The sequence below is a fragment of the Heloderma suspectum genome, chromosome 10 (genome assembly GCF_057233095.1).
Source record: "Heloderma suspectum isolate Gila_16-S chromosome 10, 16-S_ref, whole genome shotgun sequence".
Lineage (NCBI taxonomy): Eukaryota > Metazoa > Chordata > Lepidosauria > Squamata > Helodermatidae > Heloderma > Heloderma suspectum.
The window spans coordinates 35,016,837-35,034,971 of record NC_139467.1 but is presented as its reverse complement, the minus strand read 5'-3'; the positions used below and the strand labels follow the sequence as shown (position 1 = coordinate 35,034,971).

At 45.6% G+C, this 18,135-nt stretch overlaps 1 protein-coding gene across 1 annotated transcript in view; it reads left to right on the top strand.

The window, feature by feature from the left end:
• Positions 1–18,135, top strand: part of GRHL3 (grainyhead like transcription factor 3) — a 114,308-nt gene that overhangs the window by 69,295 nt on the left and 26,878 nt on the right. Inside the window, exons 6-13 of the mRNA XM_084816355.1 lie at positions 3,504–3,690; positions 4,484–4,545; positions 8,565–8,901; positions 11,275–11,354; positions 13,425–13,578; positions 14,504–14,615; positions 15,691–15,785; positions 17,574–17,732. Of these exons, the coding sequence (XP_084672481.1) occupies positions 3,504–3,690; positions 4,484–4,545; positions 8,565–8,901; positions 11,275–11,354; positions 13,425–13,578; positions 14,504–14,615; positions 15,691–15,785; positions 17,574–17,732 (1,186 nt within the window). The remainder of the gene's footprint in view (positions 1–3,503; positions 3,691–4,483; positions 4,546–8,564; positions 8,902–11,274; positions 11,355–13,424; positions 13,579–14,503; positions 14,616–15,690; positions 15,786–17,573; positions 17,733–18,135) is intronic.

Here is an 18,135-nt window from a genome sequence, read left to right as displayed (position 1 = left end):
TTTGTACCAATGGTGTCCCTCGCAATCATGCCTCATTTGGGGGGGTTTCTGCAAGCTCATATAAAAAGATGGCTGGGGGGTGGGCAGTGGGAATCGTCCCAGCCCATATAATCAAACTAGACTTATTAAAATGCCTGTTCCTTAGTTCATGACTGTTATTAGCAAATAATCATAGCTGCCCTTTGATTCCTGGATGGCGGAGTCGACAATGATCTGAGAAAAACTCTTGCCCCTGAGGCCATGGTGCCGCTTAAAGAGTGCACAAGTACCCAAGGGTAAGGCTTGGCAAGGATATATTTGTCTCTGTCCCCTCTGGCAACGTAGCTCTGTATTTGTTCTGCAGCTCTGTCCTCTTCCTCATCAGCTGCACTGAAAATACAAGCTCCACGGCGTCTCCCCCCCCCCCCCCGCCGCCGCCTTTATCATCACAAAAAAACCATGAAGTAAGCTAGGCGGGGAGAGTATCTGTTGGCCCAGAACACCCAGTGAATTTCATGGCTCCATAGGGTGTCTGGGGATTGCCCAAATCCAACACTATAGACTCTTCACTGTTTCAGCCACAAACTGGCTCTGGTTTGTTTGGCACAAGGTCTGTGAGGGAGGACAGAAGCAAAAACTCAATCGTAGGTCGCACAGGTCTCTGCAGAACCGAAGTATTATAGCCATAGTTATTCTATTTGAAAAAGGAGTTGTGGGTAAGATTGCCTAAGATGATTTTGCAGGCCCTAATAACACACTAAAAACAAGTAACAGTTGTTTTTTGTTTTGTTTTTAAGAAAGCGACTTCTGGGTGGATCGACTTGGGTTGAGTTTGTGATCAGCAGACCTCCCCACCTGCTTCTCTATTCCACATTGACCCCTCCCAAAGTGGTTTGGGAACACTGGTATCTGCATGAAACATGAAGTTAGCCCCTCAGCAACTGTCCCATAGGGAATGCTTTGTTTTATTTTTATATTAAAATATTTCTATGCTGCCTGTCTGTTTAAAAAAAAAAAATTGACTATAACATAGTTATCTGGGAGATGTACAGTATTCAGACCTTAATATCCATAAATACAATCAAAACGTCACACTAAAATCCAAAGCTAAAATCAGAACAGGGAGTAAAAAATAGTACCAACGAGTCACATTAAGAACTAAGAGCTAAAAACAATCTCATAAGGCTCAGACAATACAACTACCACAAAAGCAGAGGCAGAATTGTTAATGACAAGCTTGTGTGATGTTCAGTAACAATAAAAGGTGTTTAAGAGGCCTGAAAGAACAGAGACATCTTTGCCTGGCAGCGAAAGAATGTTAATGTGGGTGCCAGGTGGTCCTCTCTAGAAAAGTGTTCTGCTATCAGGGGCCACCACTAAAAAAAGCTGTCGTACTTATGGCCATCCTCCATGCTTCAAACTGAAGGGGCATTCAGAAAGGGCCTCTGTTGATCTTAAAGAATGGGTAGGTACATATGGGAACAGGAGTTCTTTAAATACTGAGACCCCCAAAGACCCCAAGCTTTACAGGTCAAAACCAGCACGTTGAATTGGGCCCAGAAACTAATCTTAAACCAGTGAAGGGGAGAGAGAACTGGTGTTATATGGCCATAACGCCTCATCCCATTTAAAACTTGCGTTGCCATATTCTGCACCAGCTGACATTTCCAGACCATCTTCAGAGGCAGCCCCACAAATGACATATTGTAGTAGTCCAAACAGGAGGTTATCAGACCACACACTGCTGAAGGCAGGTTATCTATTCAGTGTATTTCTTCTTGTTAAAGGCTTTTTCAAAGCTTGAATATATGTGTTGTTCAAATTGTTCAAATACAAATTGTATTTGAACAAATATTTTATACCTTCTGGGGGTTTTTGATTCACTACAGTTGTATCCCACACCTTTGGGGTGGGATACGGTGTAAATCCCAGAAGCCAAATAATCAGCTGAACATTCGGCAAACAAAAGGCAAGGGGGAAACAAGCCCAGATGTGTTAGCTTACTCAGTTCTCATAGATTCCCCACCCCCTCTCTTGCATTTCATAATATTTTTGAGGAGCTGTTCCAAGGTTTTATTCATATCTAAGATTAACAACTGCATGATGAGGCTGTTGTGATTATACAGATTGTACCTTATAACTACGATGCAAATAAGTTAGAGAGAGAGTCAGTGCTGAGCCATAGCTACTTACTGAGTGGGAGTCAGAAACCAAGTAGGGTGTCCATGTGCCCTCTTTTACAGAGGGCAGTCCTCACTTTTAAGGGCTGACCTGTCCAATTCCGGTTTAATGATAAAGAACCATAAGAACTGTAGCCCATCCACAGTGAGCACCCAAACAGGCAGGCACAGAGGTCACCTGGTCACAGTCTTCCACACTATGGTGAGACGTATTTCTGTTTAGATGCAAATTTAGACGTTATTAACATTTAAGTACCAACTAGCATATATTAATTTTATGCAAATTGCCATCCTCTTTTGTCCTCTTTTTGTGTGTGTGATGCATTTCTTCTTTTTTAGGGATTCATGGGTGGCCAGCTCACCAGGGGGTCAGAACTAGAGAACAAGCAAAGAGGCAGTAAAGTCTACATTGCACAGACAAAATCCAAGCCAGAACAGGAAGTCTTAGAGTCCTTTCCTGTTGAGGGGAGCCAATGGCCAGCTGGGATGGGCAGAGTCACTCTAGAACCTGGAAACCTTTTACTGCCTAGCGACATGCTCCAAAATGTAGCTCCAGTGGCACGCCACACAAGGCAGTTGTGCACAGACCTCTGAGTTTCTCATTCCAGTCCTGCCAAGAGCCAATCACATATACAAAGAGCTGGATTTGGGGGGCCTCCAGGCAAGGCACCCTCAGTGTGTCCCCCAAACTCAGAAGAGGTGGTTTGTGCAAACTGAGGCTTCTTTCCTGCTGACTCTGATGGCCTGTTTGGGTATTCCATAAAAAGGGTGCTTCCAAATGAGGCTTTCATTGTGTTACTGCCCTGCCTCATTCACTGTATTTTATGGGGGGTCCAGACATCGTCGCCATCCATTCGTAACCTTCCCATGTGTTCGCATCACTTCTTTTGTCTTACTGCAGACAAAGGCATTACAGCGAAAAAGCTGGAATAGCTGCACAGTGCCCTCTAATTGATAGCACTGGGAACCCTCCCCCTGAAAGCTCCCAAAGTGAGAATAGCTGCTCTGTTAGTTGGGGACCCCTCTACCTGCCCACCCTCTGGAGCTTCTCACACACAGGCCTGGTTTGCATGTAATGACAACCCGAAGTATGGGTTGTCGTTACATGTGAACCCTGCACATTGGTTTAACAATGGGTTGTTAAATCACTGACAACCCAGGAAGAGAACCCATGGTTTGTTGTTGGGTTTTGAACTCTGGGCTATTTGTAGGTAACAACCCATAGTTAAACCATAGTGCAGGGTTTCCATATAACAACCCACGATTCAAGAACGCGCACCCCTGATTAAACTTCCCCTGGAAACGTCCTGGCAATCAACATTCCCCCTTCCTCTTTCCACTCAGTTTCAGGTCTGTGCGCCTTCTGAAGAACGATGGGATGGGCTTCCAGAAATACTCCTATATGAATGAAGATGAAGCTTGGAAGAGCTACCTAGAGAACCCCTTGACAGCAGCAACCAAGGCTATGATGAGGGTTAACGGAGATGACGACGGCGTGGCTGCCCTAAGTCTCCTCTATGACTATTACATGGTATGAAAAGCCGCCAGCATAACAACTTCAGGCCATAGAATGACTTAATATTTGCTGTCACCCTTCATGTTTTTCACAAATTAAGCATCCATGAATGTGACTGAATTACCTCAGGGCGAGTGTTCTTATCCCAAGGTCACGTGGTTGACCCTAACATCCTGCCTAAGGATAAAGACAACTTCACACCTCAGGTGAAGGTGACCTGGTTCGCACGTAACGACCACCCAGAGTATGAGTTGAGTATGGATTGTCATTGAATTGTGGGTTGTTGAATTGTGGGTTGTCATTACGTGCAAACCAAGCACTATGGTTTGACTATGGGTTATTAACCATGAACAACTCAGAGTTCACAACCCAACAACAAACCATGGGTTCTCTTCCTGAGTTGTTGTTGATTAACAATCCTTAGTTAAACAATAGTACAGGGTTCGCACATAATGACAACCCACAATTCAACAACAATCCATACTTAGGGTTGTTGTTAGCTGCAAACCAAGTCAATGCGTGGTTGTTTACAACAAGCCCCCTAATCTCATTGGGATGTAAGAACCCAGCTTGAGGGCTACCGCCCTTTCTTTAGACACCTTTTCTGGCATGGGAGTGGTGGGAGTTGCTCTGAGTATATGGGGGGGGTAGGGGGCAAATTAGTGAGTACTGGTAGTGAGAAGAAGGCAGAAATTAAAGCATAGTCCCTCCAACAAATGGATCAACAGATTTTGGCAGTTCAGGGCCAACCCAGAAGTATGGCCCCCTGTTATACAGGCTATGTTTCTTTCTCCCCCACCCTTGGCAGGTCCCAAAGGAAAAGAGGATCCTTCCATCTGGAACAACAGGGCGCAGTGAACTCGGGAAGAGGTGAGAAAGAGCGCTGTCCCTTTTTGTGCAGTAGCCTTCGAATGTTTTCAAGCGCAACAGGTCAGCTTGGCTTGAGTCGGAGCAACTTACAAGTACTATTTCTGTTAGCAAATGGGGGCCATGCATAAACCTACATTGCATAAGCTTTTGGTTTCTCTAGTAAAAGCTAGCAGAAGGATGGGGAATCCAGATTCAGTTATCAAATCTGAACAGACAGCAGACCATTTCTGGGAGAGAGCAGGACTGGATGACACGAAGGGTAATTTCATAATACTGGTGCAGCAGAAAGCCTTGTTGGTTTGTTTCATGCATTCACTGGATTTCTTTCCCACCCCAAAGGCTTGGGGGCAGGAAAAATATTTAAACTATTCTACCCTATCTGGGCCACCCAAAGCTAGACTGAATTTTTTTTAAAAAAAATCACACACTGCTTTTGGAAGAACACAGAAGCCCTGACTTTGGCAGTCCAGAGGAAGATAATTTAAGGGGGGGGGGGGAGAGGCATTGAGAATGCCTCTCAGCACCGCCTTGCAAATCTGATTTGGTGCATCGACTGTGTGATTAAGAGAATATTCCTGGTCAACCTTGAAGTTTGTGGAGGTGATTGTAGCAGTGAAAGTGGTCTCTGGTATGCTGGGCCCAGATTGTGACCAACCCCTTGGAATGGGGCTTGAAGAAAATAGAGCACTATCTCCAGAATATGGTTCAGTAGAGTCCCTTCCCCTATTTCCTTTATTCTGGCCTGGGGGGGGGGGTGAATTTCACCCCATGTCACCCTTGGTGGTGCTAGCAAAGTACAGTGAGAACTCAGAGGGATGGACGCCCTGTAGTCTTTCTGCACTTAATGTAAGGGTGATAAGCATGCTTCTGTTTCAACTGCTTCCAAAATGAGCCGTGTTCTCCCTTTCATCCTCCTTGGTTTCCATGCCTTTCAGATAACTCTCCCCTAAATAAGTTAACGGTCCATTGGTATCTCTCAGTTCAGTTCCAATTCTTGGACTCGGTGTACCCCTGAACTATGTGACAACATTTCTATTTCTGAACCACTGCCCCAGCAGTGGGATCATAAAGTGTTGGTGCTTTTGTGGGGTCGGAGTGGGAGGGTGGGGAGGGAAAGAGTTTAGATTAACTCTTTCCTTGCTTGTGATCGATGGAGTGACTTTTTTTTTCCTTTCTCAGAGGGTGTTGTAACATTTGGGTATACAGTTGTCCCTTGAGTATCTCTTAGAAATCTGGGTTCGCGTTCCTTAAAGATTATGTGGAATATTCTTCTATATAGAGGGAGAAGTTAAGAAATGACCAGCAGAGAGGCCAAGCCAGAGGCCTGGACAATGCAGCTGGAACTTTTGGATCAGGAGATAGACTCGATTTGTGGAAGAGGCATTGCTGTATAATGTCCTGGCTGGACATTGTAATGGGTACTGTGGCCTCCAGCAAGCCCAATTCAAGGGATACGGCAAGGACACTCAAAAACTCCTGCGGAGCACTCAGTTGGCACAGTGAACTGGCCATGCCAGAAACAATTGTAAGAACCTGAACTTGAATACTGCTTCCGTATGGCGGGCATTGGCTGAATTATGTTGCTTCAGGTGCCTGCCTCACCTGTCCTTTATGGCCACCCCCATGGTGGCCAGGTCTTCTCTTACAGAAGACAGTCTTTTATTTAAAGGGCTCCCAGAGGATGGTCCTCAAAGCATCCTCTCTTTGAAGGGCTGTCCTATTTAAAGATAAAGACCCATCAGAAGGAAGAGCTGGGCCTTGAAATTGCCCATCCACAGTTAGCACCTGGGCAGCAGACCGAACAGGCAGGTACACAGCTCACCTGGTCACAGTCTTCCACACACTATGGTGAGATGTACTGTATACCTATTTACATTATAATTATTTCTAAATTTGCATCTGTATACATATAAATTAACATATGCAGAGTAGTGTCCTCTTTTGTCCTCTCTCTGGCTGATGCGTTTCCTCTTTTTTGGCAATTCATAAGTGGCCACCTCACCCCACCTCCAGGGCAATCCTATGCTCCCAGCTAAAAACCAGCTATGCAAACTGCACAACCCATGTGACTGGCAGGGGAGCGGTATGGGCTGAAGCGGCCTGCATGCATGTACTACAAGGATCAGCTATACTGATCCTATCAGGAAGAGCTGTATGCCCTCAGAGTGGGACGTTCAGATGTGAGAGAGGGGGATTTTTTTTTCCGAAGTCTTATAGCCATTGGGTGTGGGTGCGTGCTGTTTTCATCCTGACGGTCGTTGGGGAGGAAAGGTATAAGCCTCCCTTCTTCTGTGCTGCAGTCCCAGTGATAATCGGAGTTGTGACGGGGAGCTGTGTTGGTGATTCATTCAGTGGAGGCTGGTGGCTCCGATGTTAGTGAGGCGGTGAATCTGTTCCGGGTGTCAGCCAGAACCAGTCAGAACTCTAAAGAAGCTATCCAAGGTGCTTCACTGGGGAATGTTATGTGCTTCAAGTATAGGTATTCCTATTGAAAGTACCCTAGATAACTTTAGAGCTCTGACTGGTTCTGCCTGAAACCCAGAGCGGCTTCATGGCCCCACTGACATCGGAGCCACCAGCCTCCACTGGATTCATTAAAGAAAAATGGAAGACTTTGCTGGATGCTGTACATTCAGCATAACGTGTAGTTTGGCCCTCAGAATGTGAACAGGACTTGTGAGGAGCAATTGCAGTGTCCTCTTACGTGGCTCAAATGTTCAGTTATGTGGGTCAGTGGGTGACATTTTAGTGGCCAAACGCAGTGTGGTCATTCAGGCCTTTACAAACTGGATTTGTAAGGCATTCAGTACTGTGGTTTCAGCAAGGCAGGGCCAAGTAAGGCCATGAGAAGTAAGTACTTCAGTGAGCAGAAGCAGGGAGAAAGACGGGAGGCAGGGAGAAGAAGGCGAGCAAGAGTCAGGTTCTGGGGAACAGCCGTGTGCCTCCTCTGGGTGAATTGTGGCATTGAGCAGCATCAGGCCCTGAGATTTATACAGGCAGAAGAGGGAGATGATTCGTTCTTTCTGATCACCTGACTCTCAGGCCAGAAGGGTTCTGCCCAGTGGTATGTGCCCACAGTCTTGAAGGGCCTGCAATTCCTGCTTCTGAGCCGTTGTCCTGATAGCACAGTTGGGACTGGTGCCTGATTCTCAAGCATCTGCTTTGAGGCCTGAGGCACCAGGAATTTTCTCCTATTAGGCTCCTGCCTTCTCTCTTTCCCTCTTTTGCAAAGACCCACCAGTTTATAAAACCTCTCAATCCCAGTAGCCCATGAAGCACATCTGTTGGGTTTCAACCATTTGCAGGAAGTCCCCTGTAAAAGATGCTGTTGGATGCAGGCTTCAGTCTTGTGCAGATATGTTATATGGAAGTTATGACCTGTATCAGCCTGCCAAATGCTGAGGAGAATCTTATTCTACTTCTGTCCCTGATCAGAAATCTGAGGAAGCAGGTGAGCTGTAAAATTCTCCTCAGTATTTGGCAGGCCAGTACAGATTACTGGGGTACCAAATGGTTACATGCACCATGTGGTAAGTTTCCACTTGGCAAAGGGTCTTTGGTATTCATTCCCTCATAGCACATCCTACCACATATTGGTAGTGGATATGTGGTAAAAATTCTCCTTGCTGTTCAGCAGGATAACGATGACCATGTTCCCCAGGGTAGTTTGCGTGATATGCTTACCAGCGGAGGCTGGTAGCTCCGATGTCAGTGGGGTGGTGAATCTGCTCCAGGTTTCAGTCAGAACCAGTCAGAACTCTAAATAATCTCTCCCAGGTGTAGAGCAGAGCACCTTGGATAGCTCCTTTAGAGTTCTGACTAAAGCCTGGAGCAGGTTCACCACCCCACTGACATCGGAGCCACCAGCCTCCACTGATGCTTACCATAGTAACCTACCACTCTGCAAAAAGTGGCTTCCTATATTCACCCCCTGCCTATCAGGTGGAGATGTATAGCAAAGATGCCTGTGTATCTTGCACTGATAAGTCCCTTTGCCTTGGCTCCTTCCTCTCTTCTAGGCACTGTCACGGGATGGAGTACGAACCAGAGATTTCCTCCTTTGAAAGTTCTGCTCACCTCATGAAGCTCCTGGCTGAAAATGTTTCCATGAATCAAGAATATTCCGACCTGCCCAAGAAGAATGGCTTAGGTTTGGAGGGCATCCCCTCTCCTCACAAGCCACCGGCCCTGCCTCCCGGCACCAGCAAGCTGGAGGCCAACCCTGAGAACTATATGATAACGTCAGGGGACATATATGACAACAGCTCGCTTAATTCCCTCTTTGATGCAATCCATGTAGCTCCACCGCAACAGAGATGGCAGCCAGACAGCACATTCAAAGAAGACCCGCAGGAGGTCAGAATTGCATGCAGATTTGCACAGTTTCTTCACCTGAGAGGTTACTCAATAAAGTGCCATCTGACATTGATGGTGCTGTATAAAGAAATGATTCTGGGCAGCAAGAAATCCAGTTCATTCTGGAATCCAATCTGGAAAGGTTTGGCAGAACCCGGACTTAGAAATCTGGGCCTTCCAATACCTTTCTAGAGCAAAACTGTGTGGCTCTGCCCATCTCTCTGCAGGATATGACATGTATGGTATAAATGGGAGCAGACGAAATTGCACTAATTAGGCGTGCAGAGGGAGTGCCCCTGACATGCCAAGTTAGCCGTCATGGAGACTCAGCAGAATTAAGTGATTTGCCTTGTTGGAAGGACTTCGTAACGTTCCCTCCTTCTGCTTCCTTAAATCATCTCTCCTTGTATGTAGGTTAGCCATGTGGTTCATCTGCTTGCCAAATGGCCCTTTCCCATCCCAGCAGGGCCAGCGCATCTGCTGGACAGATGCAAAGCAGGCAGTAGTTGAAAAATAAGAAAAGAGGGAGACTTATGCCATGTCCATCTCCCAGCAATCACTGGGCTTCATCACATGGAGCTTTTGTCCTGAGATTTGAGATTGCTCCTTCACAGAAGTTTGCGTGCTCTTTACATGACGCTGTGATCATTCAAGGCGTCTCCTGCACTAAATGCCCTTTGTTCCATTTTTAAATAGATCACGGATAATGAGCTATCAAATTACCCCCTTGTGTTCCGCTTCAGTTCCCTCTGTGAAAAGAGGAAAGGCAGCAAGAAGAGGAGCAAGATCAATGAAAGATCATGGAAGACTCAGATAGGGGGAGAAGGGGGGTGGAAGGAAGCAGAGTCAGTGGTGATCCTGCATTTAAAATGGAAGTAGAAAGCCCTGTTTTAAATGCAAGATTTTAGGCTGGTGTAGAAATGCCCACTGTCTCACCCACTATTCTCATCTGCCCCCAGTGGACACCACCATTTTGTGTGTTTGTGTGTGTATATAATGGTAGTATTGTGAAAAATATGGAATTACAAGAATAACAGGGGCCAAGGGGAGATCTACCCAAAGTGGTAGAGTTGGCACAGGTCCCTGGCCTTCTGGGGAGGGGTGTGTGTGCAGCCAGTTGCTCGGTCACCTTTCCCACACTTCGTTTGGCTCTCATTGCACATACATTTTGCTTTGTACACAAAGCAGGAAGAGGAAGCATGTTGTGGTTTCCGGTACACCCCCATGGTTATTGGGAAGCTGCTGACCAGGAAGAAATTTAGGATGTGGCAATGTTTATAAAATATTCTCCTTCATATAACGATCCATTGACACCTTGGCTTCCTCTGTTCCTTGGAGTTTGCACTGAAGGTCGCTTGAGAAAATACTACTGAAGAGCTGGGCTGTAGTGTTGTGTCTCCTATTCAAGGCCTGATTCTGTGGCCTTTACTAAAGTCAGTAAATAGAGAGTAGGGGATGGTTTCAGTTACAGATTCCTTTTTTTTTTTTTCTGACTCTGTTGGCATACTTGTTGAAAAGCAGCCTGGCACAGTTAAGCAAGGGAAGCTTTTTCTCAGCAGTTTTATCTCCATGCCAGCCAAAGCTTCACCTGCTATATTTATTTATTTATTTATTTATTTATTCATTTCATTTCATTTCATTTCTATACTGCCCAATAGCTGAAGCTCTCTGGGTGGTTCACAAAAATTAAATCCAAGCAACACACAATAAAACAATTTAAAATATACAGAACATTAAAACCACAATATAACAATACAACCACAATAAAACCTAGCAGCAGTGCAGGAGTTTAAAATACAGATTTAAAACAGCAAAGATAAAAATTTAGAAAGCTAAAATGCTAAAATGCCTGGGAAAATAAAAAGGTCTTCACCTGGCGCCGAAAGGAATACAATGTAGGCGCCAGGCGAACCTCACTAGGGAGCTCATTCCAGAGCCGGGGTGCCACAGCAGAAAAAGTCCTCCTCCTAGTAGCCACCCGCCTCACTTCCTTTGGCAGGGGCTCACGGAGAAGGGCCGCTGATGATGACCTTAAGGTCCGGGCAGGCACATATGGGAGGAGGCGATCCTTCAGGTAACCTGGCTCCAAGCCGTTAAGGGCTTTGAATGTTAACACCAGCACTTTGAATCGGGCCTGGAAATAGACTGGCAGCCAGTGCAGCTGGAAAATGCTAAATTTCTGCATGTTGATAAAATGCTGGTAAGACCGTCTAGTCTGAGCCCCTGCAAAATTCAGAATGATGGGGGGCGGGGGTTGGTTCCGAAAGGAGCCGGACAGGCCTTTGGGGTGTTGGGTGAGCCGTTTTATTTCCTGGGATGAGTTTGAATATAAAAGGATTAATATAGAGCTGTTCTGATTTTGTGTTTCTACAGTCACTGATCTTCACTGATATCTTGAAGTCCCAGACAGAAGCACCATGTTCAGAGAGCTATTCTGTCAATGATGCCAAGAGGTAATTGCTAAAGCTTTCTCCTGTGCTACTTAACTGCTGTATCACAGGCAAAAATCATTATTATATTATTTTTTTCGTCCCATACTTCCTCCCAGGACTTCAGCCTGTTGCACATCAGGGGTGCAGAACCTAAGCCCGGAGGCTAAATCCAGCCCACCTGGGATCCCAATCCAGTCTCCGGGTTTTCCCAGACGGCCGCACCTACTCCCTTTCCATTCTGAAAGGGTGAAATGCCTTTCCTAAGGCTTAGTTGCTGGCAATAAAGAGCTTTATGCTAAAGTAGGCTGGTGTTTTTTGTATTTTGGTCCTGCCTCTTTTGCCTTTAGCTCCGCCCAGCAATGCAGCCCCCCGAGAGCTTCTCCGTAACAAAATTTGGCCCTCAGACAGAAAGAGGTTCAATACGCCTGGTGTACAAGGTCCCCTTCTTTTTATCCTCGCCACAACCCTGTCAGGTGTGTTAGGCTGAGACGTGTTGACTGGCCGAAGCTTTGTGGCTGAGCAGCAATATATTCTGAGACCAGGGCCCTACTCACTACACCGCACCAGCTACTCCCAGCAGTGGTGAAGAGAGAATGTTTCACTTACTGAATTTCCCCTGGCCACACAGCTTTTAAAGCCATAGGAGTCCTGCCAGTGTAGAGGGAAAGCTAAATGCTTTCTTACCACATCCTCTCCACCCTTTGACACTTTGAAAATAAAGTGAATTAGAGCAGCCTTGAAATAGCTGGTTGTCCCTAGGCAGGGAAGCCGTACAAAATGTGGCTCCCCTTCACTATATCTGTGTGGCTATTAAGCTATTGAAGCACTACCTGCCCTTGTGTTACTGTTGTGCCTTACTAAAGGCAAAGCTGCTTGAGTTGCATCTCCCAAATAATTGTCTGTACACAGCCAAAGGGCCAAACAAGGTGTGAGTGGCCAGCCATGTGTGCTTTACTCACAAGTCTGCTCCATTCAGGTATAAAGTGGATGTGTCTGTGTCTATATGTGTTATATAAAATGGAGCACATGGGTGAGGAAGCTAAACCCTGCCCCTCAATCCCTTCCTTTGCTGGGTTCTGTTCCTTCAAGCAATCCCCACCCCACCCCAGCCCATTTCTAGTATTGGAGCAGGGCTGGGAGAAAATTGCTTGAAGCCACCAAGCGTCGTGTGGTAAGCACCAGAAAACATATATTGGGAGGGGAGCACAAAGGGTACAAAATACAATGTTCTGAAGAGAAGCCAGCTTCATCCCGCCTGTGAGAATTCTGAAGCAAAGAATAATATACTTCATATTAACTCTCACAACCTAACGGTGCCTTCTCTGAAATAAGCCCTATTGATTTTTGTGTTGTTAACATCCAAGCAAGCTTACTTAGGGATACAGTCTTATTTTAATTTCCAGTTTATGATTCAATGGTAATTTGTATGTGAAAAGTGCTTTCCCTTCCAGTAATCACCAGTGTCCGATATAGGGTCATGAGTGTGTGAGTTACTTGTCTGGGGGTGATACACTTGCCACCTTCTTCTAGTGCTCCCAATGGAGGTGAGGCAGGGGAATAAAAAATCACAAAAAATGTGCAAGCTTTTGAGATCTCCAGATCTCTTCATCAGGCATGATGTTACAAAAAGCAGATTGGTGGTGTGTGTGTTACAAAAAGCAGGTTGATGTTGTGGGTGGGTGGGTGGTAGAATAGGCGTGGGGGTGGGAAGGCTGACTGGACATTTAGTCCGGATGTCTACATAGCCAGAGTCTTTTCCCCCACTCTATTCCCTCCCCCTCTTGCCAACCTGCTTTTTGTAATTTATTTATTTATTTATTTATTAAATTTATTAATTGCCCATCTGGCTGGTCACCCAGCCACTCTGGGTGATGTACAATAATAGAAACAGTTTAAAACAATAAAATTCTACATTAAAAACATCATATTTCTACAAATACCCTAACATAACATCTTTCCTGATGAAGAGCTCTGGAGAACTCAAAGGCTTGCACATTTTTCTAGGATTTTGGTTGGTTGGTCCTAATAAAGATATTGCCCAACTGTGTGTTGATTTATTGTCTGTCTTTTTTCTTGATTGTTCCATTCAAGTGAGTTTGAATACACATTGGGATCCCCTAAAGCTATTCATATCAAATCAGGAGATTCACCCATGGCCTACCTCAACAAAGGACAGTTCTACCCGGTCACGCTGAGGACCATTGGAGACGCCAAATGTTTACACTTGACCTCAAATAAAGTGAAAGTAAGTGACATGCTAAGATAGTTACACCAAATGCATGATGACGAACAGGTGAGACAATGTCTACAGAGGCCTTGAGATGTGAAGGCCGGGGCAGGGCTCAGGACTGAAAAACGGGGAAAATTTTCCCTTTTTTTCCCAGGGATTTTTGGGAAATTTGGTCAGGGGAAAATCTCCCAGGGATTATTGGAAAATGTGTGTGTGGGGGGGAGTTCCCCCCCCCATGATCCCCCCCCGCGATTTCCAATCTAGCCCCTGCTCCCATTTTTCTATTTTGCCCCAAGCCTTCACAGTCTCATTTTTTGTTTAGGGATGGACAAATCTGTCAGTTTTGCTTTCTCACTCGATTTTTTAAAATTTCAAGTTTCTTCTTTTCCAAATATGAAGAACTTTTGTGAATTTTGGTAAATCCTTATCAAAAATGAACTGGAACAAAATTTTCACCCATCTTCACCAGCCAAAGAGAAGACCATGATATGCCTACCTTCCATGGAGTTGTTAAAGATGAGGAGCCTGTCAGAAAAATAAAAGAGGCAGCAACTCTGAGTACTAACATGATTGACTGCAAACCCAGACCTTTAAGGGCTAAGCACTCAAAGCCCTGGGCCTGGATGGACAAATCTGTCTGTTTCCGTTTCTCCCATATTCATTTTTTTTATCCCAAGTTCTTTTTGTCCCAAATATAGAGAACTTAGTGAGTTATTGTAAATTCTTATCAAAACTAAAGGGAAACTTAATTCTCCCCTATCCCGATTTTGATTTTCTGAAGCCAGAGCTATTTTATAACCAATAGTAATGACAGTTTCAGAAACTGTGGTAAATACTAAAGTGTTACCCAGAGCTGAATTTGATTTTGCACATGAATTTACCAATTAACACTGCATATCATTTAACTGGGTCTCATTTTTGTGTTTCTCCCCTTTCCCAGAGTGTTGTGATGGTGGTTTTTGACAATGAAAAGATTCCGATGGAGCAGCTCAAGTTCTGGAAGCACTGGCACTCACGCCAACCCACAGCCAAACAGAGAGTCATTGATGTTGGTATGGAATGGAGAAGTTCTGCAATTTCTTTTCTAGGAGGGAAAGAAAATTGATAGTGAACTCCCTTTCTTCTAGCACAGTGGTGCCAAACCTCAGGCTCGTGGGCCAAATCTGGCCTGCATGGGGTCCCAATCTGGCCCTTTTGGGTTCCCCATATGGCCATGCCCCCTTTCCCTGGCCCCACCCCCTTTTCTCCAACCGCCAATCATGTGGTAGTTTCCCAGGTTTTGCACAGTTTTTTCTCCATTCTAAAAAGCTGAAATACCTCTCTTAAGGCTTAGTTACTGGCAGTAAGGGCTTTAAGCTAAAATATTCGGGGGGGGGTGTTATATTTTGGGCCCTGCCCTTTTTGCCTTCGGCCCTGCCCACCGCAGGAATTCAGCCCCTGAGAGCTTCTCCAGAATGTAATACAGCCCTTGGGCTGAAAGAGGCTAACATCCCTGTTCTATGGGGTTTGTTGCAGTCCTTACTGGCACTTGCGATATTAAAGTGAGCTGATTGCCGCACCAATTTATAATGTCAAGTAATTTCCAAGAGGGCTTTCGCCACAGAGATTCCAGGGTGATGTCACTGGATATGCATAGACAATCATGGCAAATGGATGCTTTCATCTGCCCTCTCTTACCAGCAGCCTTCTACTAAAGACACTGACCCGGTTTGCACATAATGGCAGCAATCTAAGATTAGTTCTTAGATTAACTTTGGGTTGTTTAACCCCCAAATAACCCATAGTATCCGGGTTCGCACATCATGAAGCAACCTACGAGCAGGCCAATCAGAGGCTGCACATTCACATCGGAAGGGCCTCATGTGCAGTGCATGCAATTTAATTAACCCACAATTTGCCACCATTACGTGCGGGTAGGGCCACTTTGGAGAACATCTGCATGAAATCTGCAGGGCTGCAAGCAGAAGGGAAAATCAGCACGCACGCACACACACCCTCTCCTTTCCCCACTATGCATACAAAGCCAGGACCCTCTGGATCACACCTCTTCAAGATGATGGTAGTTACTTAACTCAACAAATTATAATTAGGCAATTGAAGAGTAACTGCCTGTTTCCTGCCTTCCAGCTGACTGTAAAGAGAATTTCAATACCGTGCAGCATATTGAGGAGGTGGCTTACAATGCCTTGTCCTTTGTCTGGAACATTGCTGAGGAAGCAAAGGTATGATCTGAACCATGCAAAGCATGTCATATCTATCTCTATATTACAGACCTATATCCATTTAACTGGCCTGGCATCCCCCAAAGCACTGTGGGAATTGTAGTTTGGAAAGGGTCCTGAGAAATCCTGTTAAGAGGTCCCTAACCTGCTACACAGAACTACAGTTCCTAGGGTTCTTTAAGGGAAAATAGAAGGGCTGAAATCACGCGGATGCACCCTTGCAAGTACAATACAATTCTATACAGGCCGACTCAGAAGTAAGTTCCACTGAGTTCAATGGAACATACTCCCAGGTAAGTGTGCATTCATTCAAAGCATTTTTATCCTACCCTTCATCCCAAAGGCTCCCAGAATGGTTTACAAAAGTCAGAAATCCTATGCATGTCTACTTGGAAGTCCCATTGCGCTGAATCAGAGTTACTCCCAAGTAACCGTGTACAGCTTGCAGCCCTAGTTATTTTTGTTCTGAGGTTTCAGCAGGCCCCTTTCTTCCTTTTTAGCTCAGTGGCAATCTTGGCCTTTTAAAAAAAAACTATGGAGAGGTTACAAAACATCATCAAGACATCTTCTCACTCTCCACGCCCCCTCCATAGAAATATTCCAGGCATGCATATTATCCTCTGGGCCACATAGGTGAGGTGTAAGTTACCAGAAAGGTTCTGACCTGGGGCTGCTGAAGGCTGAGGGTTCAGAGAGAGGAGGAGGGAGTTGCTGTCGGAGGGCATTTTCCAGCTCCTTCCACCTATCGCATCATGCCTCTAAACTCTGAGTAAGACTTGGGAGGATAAGGCTCTAATCCTCATGGAGGTTAAGGCTATTCATGGCTGCTAGCCATGATGGCTTGAGATTATCTCCAGGGTCAGAGGCAGTCTGCCTCTCAAAAGCAAGCAGCTGCTAGGGCACATGGGCTGGGGGGGGGGGGGTGTCTTGCATTCATGTCCTGCTTGTTTGTTTCCCATTGGGACCCTTGGTTGGCCACTGTGGGAAGAGAATGCTGGACTAGATGAGACTTTGGCCTGATCCCGCACAGCTGCTCTTATGTTCTTAAGGCCTCTATTCTAAATGCATGATGAAATAGTTTCCAGACTAGTGCTGCGTTCGTTGGGCAACTTGTGGCCCTCCGGCCATTTTGGTCTACAGCTCCCATCTTCCCTAGCCAACACAGCCAAGAGTGAGGGACTGCAGGAGTTGTAGGCCAAAACATCTGGAGGGCCACAATTTGCCCACCCCTGGTGAGTACTTCTCCCCCAACACCTGGTGGTCCAAGAAGCAAATGTTTTTAAGATTCTGTCAGTTGTGTAACCCCGCTCTCCTCCTCTAGTCATGCTCACTGAGCACCAACCCTCTTGTCTTTGGTCATGCTTCAGTTATATGTATTTATATATATTTATATATAATGTACACTCACATATACATATATGTTTATGGCAACATTTGTATAAAAAGACAGGCACCTCTGAGCATGTGCAGAGTGCATACCTTTCACTAGGAGCCAGTCCCCACACAGCAATGTAATTCAGCGATCAGGTTCCCTTCCACGTCTTCCTTCTTGAACTCTAGCACCCCTTTAAAAAATATGAATTAAACACTGCCTCCATTGCCTTTGACCATACCTGTTCACTGTCACCACTGTTGCTTCTATATTAACAATGCAGATGCTCCCCTGAGCATAGCTTATCCTATAATGACACCATCCTGATGGTCTTGAATCTGCTGGAATTCTGTATCTCTTTCAGACCAGTGCTATGACTGCCACTGAATCATGGCCCCCTCCGTTCTTCCTTGCAGGTGTTTATTGGAGTGAACTGCTTGAGCACAGATTTCTCCTCCCAGAAAGGTGTGAAGGGCGTCCCTTTGAATCTCCAGATAGACACCTATGACTACAGCACTGGGACAAACCGGCTTGTCCACCGAGCTGTCTGTCAGATCAAAATATTCTGCGATAAGGTAGAGTGAAGCCTTTTTAGCAAGCTTTCTGTGGAGGCTGGTAGGGGAAGACTTGGGGCTAGCAGATGAGTCACAACTGAAGCTTCTAGAACAAAGACATCGCCCTTTCAGGAGAGCTTTGCATGAGCTGAAGTGCTACATGAAGAGTGTGGCTCTGATGAAGGTTAAAGGTGAACTCAGCCAAGAGTGGGGAACCTCCAGCCTGCAGTGCCTTTGGATGTGACAGTGACAATCAAGCTTAGAAAAAAAAAAAGATCCCATTAGTGAGAATGGAACCTTTTTTCTAAGCATAATTGCTGCACAGGGTAGGATTTTTAGGGTGGGTGGGGGTGGCAGCTGGGGAAGGAAGGGTTAAGCTTACCCTTCTTGTGTATTACCACCCCTCAAAACTCACGCCCACCCC